The 7956-nt window shown below is 47.4% G+C and overlaps 1 protein-coding gene across 1 annotated transcript; it reads right to left on the minus strand.

Annotated features, from left to right (window-relative positions):
* Positions 1–795: 795 nt before the first annotated feature.
* LOC123121565 (ethylene-responsive transcription factor 1) lies at positions 796–4172 on the minus strand. The gene is made up of 3 exons (XM_044541585.1): positions 3742–4172; positions 1172–2055; positions 796–1034 (listed from the first exon to the last, which is right to left on the minus strand). The coding sequence occupies exons 1-2, from the start codon at positions 4037–4039 to the stop codon at positions 1208–1210; spliced, it is 1146 nt and encodes a 381-aa protein (XP_044397520.1). The 5' UTR covers positions 4040–4172; the 3' UTR covers positions 796–1034; positions 1172–1207.
* Positions 4173–7956: the final 3784 nt, after the last annotated feature.

Here is a 7956-nt window from a genome sequence, read left to right on the forward strand (position 1 = left end):
CGCAATGGAACTGGACATGCGGTCTCTGTCACTGACACTCCCATGGCGATGCATGATGAATAATTCCAAGGACCATCCATGTACATGATTCCATGACAGCACATCCAAGTATCCAATCCAAGTTGGCCAATTTGCACCCCGGATATCTCGACCGGTGGCCGAAGCAAATCTTGGCGAAATGATCGGCGATGAAGCAGACCCGGCCTGGGGCCTGCATTCTCCCCAAAATTATTGCTACTTGCAAAGAAGCTGCATCGCGAAGCATGTACGATGAAAAGGATGCGCTAACAGTTATATATGCAAGCTGATGCCGACTTTTTCCCTAGGAAAATCAAACTTTCGAAGACGGTGATGCAAGCTAATTGTTGGTTGAAGGAGTGCTAGTAATATGATAAATAAAGCAAAACCAGGGACCAAATCCAGTGTGCAACCGATCATCTTTACATCCAGTTTTTCAGGTCACATTCGTCCCAGATACAGTCAGCTGCAGTGCTACTAGTAGTATTTAATCTTCAGCGTCAGTCAAGTGCGGCACAAAACAAAGCCAAATTCAGCTAATTGCTTTGGCCACCTACCAATCAAAACCTAATGCTGGAGCATGGCACTAATCGTTCTCAACAAACAGCTGAGTTAAGACAGAATCATTTAAAATGTGAAGTTGTTGATCTGGTCATAGATCTCTCTGGATTTCAGATGCCGCACGGAAAGCGAAAGCAAAGCACTCAGCAAAACGCCATTGTAAATACTTAACAATATATAAGCACAACCATGTACTTACTCAACACACACATTACATCAGGCATATGACCAAGGTATTTATTTATTAAACTCCAGTCTCCAACATGCACCCAATCATAGAGGCGATGTACAACAACAAAATACTTATAAACATGACATACGGTTCCACTGCTAGCAGCATACAGTCTTCAGCATAACTAGGTTTTGATCCGGCTACGAAACATAGCAGATGCAATCAATCCTTCATCTTGGCCACATGCACCACCAGTTCTTCGTCTTGGCCACATGCAAGGGACCTGGCAAATGGCAATAAACCCAAAGTTAAGACCATTTAAGAACAACAGTTGTATTTTCTACTCGATACTGCATTTAGGTCCCTGGAGTATTTTGCACAAAGAAAAGCATGCAAGAGAATGCAGTACGGATGGCTTACATTTGTGCTATCCGCAGACCACACAGACAAGAACCCTCAGTAACCACCAGCCGCCATGAAGAGCTCATCGAGGCTCCAGAGATCCCCACTGCTTGCCCCGTCCTGCATCGCACCATTCAGCAGAAGGCTGTCCATTGATCCGTCCGAGCTGCTCTCAACATAAGGCAACGAGTACTTCATCTCATGGTCAAAAGCAGGGATGTCTTGTGCAACATTTCCCTGAGGCAGCACGGCCACGCCAAAGTTGTTCCTCATTCTCTTTGGAGCTCCACCTTGCAGGTAAGCGGGCTCGCCGTATGCCGGCATGGCAGCAGCATTCGGGACGAAGACGGACGTGTAGTCCGGGGTCATGACCTCATCGTCCCACCCAAAGTCAGTAGAGCCAAATGAGTTGCTACTCTGGTCAGAGAGCATGTTCATCCCGAATGTCTCAGTGGGCACAAGAGGTTTCACCGGAAGAAGGGAATCCACACTTTCAGCTGGCTTCGCAGGAACTTTCTTGTCATTGAAGGCGAACATCGCGAACAAATCATTGTCTCCTCTGCTCAGATGATTGAAAGGCTCATCCTCGCAGGCCTTCGGAGGTGGAGCCAGCTTTGCTGATTTAGCGGCAGTTGGCTTCAGAGTAGACTTCTGAACAGTTGGAGCATCCTCAGGAAAATTGACCTTGGCCTTCTTGCCACGAATCTTGCGGGCTTCAGCATCATATGCCCTTGCTGCCTCCTCAGCAGTGTCGTATGTCCCGAGCCAAACCCGGACACCCTTGCTAGGGTCACGGATTTCAGCTGCCCATTTCCCCCAGGGACGCTGGCGGATCCCTCTGTACTGATTCTTCCGAACGCGCTTTACTTGTTTGGCAGCAGGTCCATCATGTTGAACAGCATCTACAATAAAGTTTTTATACTTAGTAATACATCCCAACAAGATAACTTGAATAGGAAACTGGTGGTACAACAATCCCATTAGCAATTGACTTGCCAAATAAATTCATTAAGAATTTTACAGTACCCTGATATCTGCTTATTTCTAACAAGTGATCACCCATACTAACAGAATATCTTTTACTCTAGTTGTGCAAGAAATGAATTCATATGTTTGATCTGAATCTGAAATTCTCCCTTATGTCTCATATACACACAGAAAAACAACACGTACTACAGATGACAATTGGTGAACAGCTAACCATCCAGGTTTTTAGCATAAATGCTTTCCAGTTGCACAATTCAACTCTAGGAATATGGAAAGTTAAATTGGACAATATTAACCGGTAATGAAATGGGTGAGACCATAATTGTGTTTCCTTCTGACAGAGTATGAGCATACTGTCTCTAAAAAAGTATGAGCATACTGTAGAAACATATTTCTTGTACAAACATCAATTAACCTTGGGAACAACATGCCTATGGCGGACATATATAAGTAATAACAGAAAAGATGTTACTAGGAACAACATCATTGGGTTTATAGAACTAATTGGTTGATCTAGGAACTACGGTTAGCAAAAGAAAAGATATAGTAATTTCTCATGGCTATCATGTTTGAAGTTACATCCAGCAATATGATATCTATGATGTATGATTTTTTTTGCGGGATATAAAAAATAACATGCCGTTAAGAATATGTTTTCATTTATATCAGAATTAGGCTAGTGTGCTTCCTGGCGGGGGGGGGGGGGGGGGGGTGTTAAGTTGATATAATTTGAGGTCACAAGATTCTTTTATTTCAATGGATCAAAGAAACTTAAATAAGGTACAAAATTATTATTTTCAAGATCCCTAGAAGGGCAATAGGGCATAACATCTACTCCCTCCGTTCCTAAATATTTGTCTTTTAGAGATTTCAAATGGACTACCACATTCGGATGTATATAGACATGTTTTAGAGTGTAGATTCACTCATTTTGCTCCGTATGTAGTCACTTGTTAAAATCTCTAGAAAGACAAATATTTAGGAAGGGAGGGAGTAAATCTCAAGATGGCAATACATCAATCAGAACCTAACAAGAAAATGTAAAAATGAAGACAGTATTCTTTTTACCATAGATAGACATCTTACGAGAGCATCACCAGAGATAGGTTAATCCTAATAAAATCATAATACAAGGCTGAAGGTTACGAAACCAAACCCCATGATTAGTTATGGAGCCCCACAAATGCACTCAACAACCACAAAAACTCAACTACCTTCGAAGCTCATTAATCCCCCGCCTTACTATCCTAAAACAATTTAGGGTTTCTCGCAAAAATAAAACAATTCAGTGTTGAAAATAAATAGCAGGTTCTAAGAGAGAGTTTGTCTACCAAAATCCCCACGGACTAGGATATCACGCACTAGAATTAGCCAGATTTGGAGAAATAGTTAAGCGAAATTTACCCCTCACACCAAAGATTAGATCTAGTACTACTAAGCCCTGCCATCGGAAGTCGATTCGTTGGGCAGAGACTTGGTAGAACATCGTCTCTCCTCAACGGCGACGCAAGGCAGGCGGGGGCATCTTTTGCTCTCGTAATAATAAATAAAGTAAAGAAGAAGAGGAGGAAGGCAAGTTGAATGTGCCCCTCGTGTCTCACCTAGGCGGGCAGGGGCCGGGGGCGCGACCTCGGCCGCGGCGGCGAAGGCGAAACCCGCCGAGGCCGGCGGCGGTGGAACCTCCTCGACCACGGCGTCGTCGTCGCTGGAGTCCCGCTCGAAGTCGCGGAAGTCGGCCTCGAAGTCCTCCTCCTCGGCCGCCTTTTTCCGCAGGCCCGGCCACAGCGAGTCGGCCGTCACGCTGCGCTGCTGCTGCTTCTTCTTGGCTGCCGCCGCCTTGGCCGCCGCGGCGGCCGCCGACGGCGGGATGAAGCCCGCGAGGATGGCTCCGCCGCACATCGCGAGGCCGGATCAAGGCGAGGGTCTGGGCTTTGGATCGGCGCGGGGAGCGGAGCGGATGGGAGAGCACGGGCGGCACAGTGAAGGAGTTGCGGGCGGAGTGGGGGAGGGAGGGAGGGAGGAGGGTGGTGAGATGGTACTAGTAGCTGGCGGACGGTGCTCCCTACTTATAACAGCCGTGTCAGCTGACGCGCTACCCGACAGCGACAATCGAAGCGGCTGGATCCCCTTTTTCACCCCGGGTAAACAATCAGTTGATCATCACCGTGCCTCTCTCTCTTTCGCGCCAAAGTAACTGACCGAGTGAGTGCACGTACTACTACTGCTAGTGGTAGCAGTATGTTCATGTGTGTAGTACTCGCGACTGGGCTGCGTGCGTGGTTGTGACACGGCAGAGTACGTACGTGCGTCCGAGTGAGTGATGATAACTAGTGCCTCGAGGACCCAGCCCTACAATGTACAGTACAGTTTGTGGTTGGGGTCCGTTCCGGGAACGGGCTAGTGTCACGTATGATGAGTGAGGTCCGGCTGGAAATGAAGCTGTGTTTGGGCGATCCTCGTCCTAGCGCGTGCAAATGCGCTTTAGAGGGCCGTCAAAGCTGCTTTTGGAGCGAACCGGGCATGTGACCGAGCGAGGCTCCTGCTGCTCCTTGTGTTTTTTGTTGGGTGTGCCGAACGCGATGTGCTGCGCTGCGTCCGTCCATGGCGTCGATCCATAGCGTCACGCCTTCTTTCCGTTTTTTTGTCTCGAGGAAACGAGGGGACAAGCGAAAAAGCGCTTGCGTTACGAGCTTTTTTTGGGCGCGATAAGAAACGCGAGAGCGTGTGAGGTGTCACAAAGGTGTCTCTGTAGTGTACCGCGGCAACCTGTGGGCAGGCTCAAGGGTGGTTTTGCGGCACATAGTACGTCGTCGCTCCGGCTATCCGGCAGCTCTGACGCATTTAAATCGGCGTTCCGGCCGCCCTGCGTCCAACTGTGCACCATGTCGGCTATATTTAGTGTCTCGGCTTTTAGCCCGTATTTTTTTTCATCTGTAGTGTGCGTCACGATTCATGATACGCATTTGTTGTAAAATATCTCCGTGCAGTCAGGCCTCATCTGACTGAGCAAGCGATATGGACTTCGCCGCTCAGCCCACACCACGGGTCAAACGAAGATCTGCGCCGGAACTTAGCCACCCACGGCGAGAACAACATAGCTTCGGCTCTGGTGGAGAGCTGTGAAGAACTATTCAAGGCCAGCGCCATGGAAGACCACCGAACAGATCACTTGCCGTTGTTTATCGTCGTAACCGCAACTCCGTCATCGGGTCTTCGACTTCACAACATCAAACAAACCAAGGCAATCCCACATAGTATACGCCTTCGACTACCAAAACCATTGTCGTGTCTACGCCAACACCCAACCTCGTCATGTTGTCAGAAAAGCCCCAACGCCAACACCACCACCTTCCATTAACCCCGATTGCCGATGCCCAGCTCCAAACACAAAGACCTTGAGAGGGGATACAACCCGTTGTTCTCATTGCGGCTCGGACGAACCTAGCCGTGATAAGCCCATTTTGCATCACTATTTCTTATTATAATTTATGTTATCAATTATATTTTTACACATTACTTCTCGGTTCTAATGCATTTTTTCTTCAATTTGCACGCAAAATCTCGGAAAAATACCGGACAAGATGAAATTATAAACAAAGTGTACCAGAAAAAAAAGAAATTTTGTCTGAAGCTTCAAAAATCCAAGAAAAATACCAGAAAATCTTTCGGAAGAGAAGAAGCCAGGATCCCAAAGGTGGGCCAGAGGGGGGCCATAGGGCTCCCAAGTGTCGTGGCCAGGCGGGCCCCTGCCCGCATGGGGGCCCATGTCCACCGCTTGTATTTTTCCTCTGACCTAAAACTACAATAAGGAATTTGCGGGATTTTTCCGCCGTCTCGACGAGATAGAGCACTTTTGACATCCAACGGGTTGATTCTGCCAAAATTCATCCCTCCGGGAGGGTGAATTTGAAGACATTGTCTTCGCCAACACTTCGATCATCATTGGATCATCATCTCCATCAACATCTTCATCAGCACTGCCATCTCCTTCAACTGCCTGAACCCTGACTTTCCGAACTATGAAATTTTTGTCTCAGATACTTTGCAGAGTATAGTTTCTGGAGTTGATTCCTCCCTGTAGTTGATGCTTAGAAGTTCTATTGGTGAACGATTCATTTGTTCAGATTGTTATTCATATATTTAACCATGTGTTGTTATTAGTCGGTGACGTTCTTGAGGACATGGGATAAACATTAATGCTAGTAATCTTGTGAAGTTGAATCGAGTTCAATGTTTTGATATTATGTTGTGGTGTAATTATCTAGTAGTGATTTGTGAACATCGACTGCATATCACTTCACTTTTTAAGGGACTAAAGGAGATCATTGTGTGATTACTTTGTTCATGGATGGGTGGCTGGAGTGACAGAAATTACAAAACCCTAAGTTTTTGAACTATTGTATGATGGGTTGTTGGAATCCCAAAGTTTATGGTTATGGTTAGATGTTTTCTTAATTATTATCTTGTATTTGTGGATTCTTGTATAGAGGGTATAATCATAGGTGTGTTGTTTGTTCTGTTGGGAATCGTTGCATGGAAAACCACAAAATTCTACGCACACGCAATGATCTATCCATGGAGATGCATAGCAACGAGGGGGAGAGTGTGTCTACGTACCCTCGTAGACCGTAATCGTAAGCATTTCACAACGCGGTTGATGTAGTCGAACTTCTTCTCACGTCAACCGATCAAGTACCGAACGCACGTCATCTCCGTGTTCTGCACACGTTCAGCTTGGTGACGTCGCTCGCCTTGTTGATCCAGCAAGTCGTCGAGGTAGTAGATGAGTTCCGTCAGCACGACGGCGTGGTGATGGTGATGGTGAAGTGATCCTCGCAGGGCTTCGCCTAAGCACTACAAAAATATGACCGGGGGTGTAAACGGTGGAGGGGGCGGCGCACACGGCTAACAATTGATCTGGTGTGTGCTAGGCGCCCCCCCCCCCACATATATATAGGTGGGAGGGGGAGGCCAGGAGACGCCCCAAGTAGGACCGAGTCCTACTTGGGCTCTTCCCAAGCCGCGCCCCCTCCCCTCACATATATATCGGAGGGGGAAGGAAAGAGGGAGAGGGGGAAGGAAGGGGGAATCCTATTCCCTTTCTTTCCTTTCCTCCTTCCCCTTTCCTTCTCCACCTTGGCCGACCCATATGGGGGGCGCACCAGCCCCTTTGTGGCTGGTGCGTTTTCCCCCTTGGCCCATAAGGCCCATATCTTTTGCCGGGGGTGCCCGGAACCCCTTCCGGTGATCCGATATGTACCTGGTACCCTCCGGAACACTTTCGGTGTCCGAATACCGTCGTCCTATATATCAAAAATTTACCTCTCAACCATTTCGAGACTCCTCGTCATGTCCGTGATCTCACCCGGGACTCCGAACAACATTCGGTCACCAAATCACATAACTCATATAATACTATATCGTCATCAAACGTTAAGCGTGCGGACCCTATGGGTTCGAGAACTATGTAGACATGACCGAGACACCTCTCCGGTCAATAACCAATAGCGGAACTTCGATGCCCATATTGGCTCCTACATATTCTACGAACATCTTTATCGGTCGAGCCGTTATGACAGCATACGTAATTCCCTTTGTCCATCGGTATGTTACTTGCCCGAGATTCGATCGTCGGCATCTTCATACCTAGTTCAATCTCGTTACCGGCAAGTCTCTTTACTCATTCCGTAATACATCACCTCGTGACTAACTCCTTAGTCGTTTGCTTGCAAGCTTATGATGTGTATTACCGAGAGGGCCCGGAGATACCTCTCCGACACTCGGATTGGCAAATCCTAATCTTGATCTATGCCAAC

This window comes from Triticum aestivum, chromosome 5D (genome assembly GCF_018294505.1).
Source record: "Triticum aestivum cultivar Chinese Spring chromosome 5D, IWGSC CS RefSeq v2.1, whole genome shotgun sequence".
Taxonomy (NCBI): Eukaryota; Viridiplantae; Streptophyta; class Magnoliopsida; order Poales; family Poaceae; genus Triticum; species Triticum aestivum.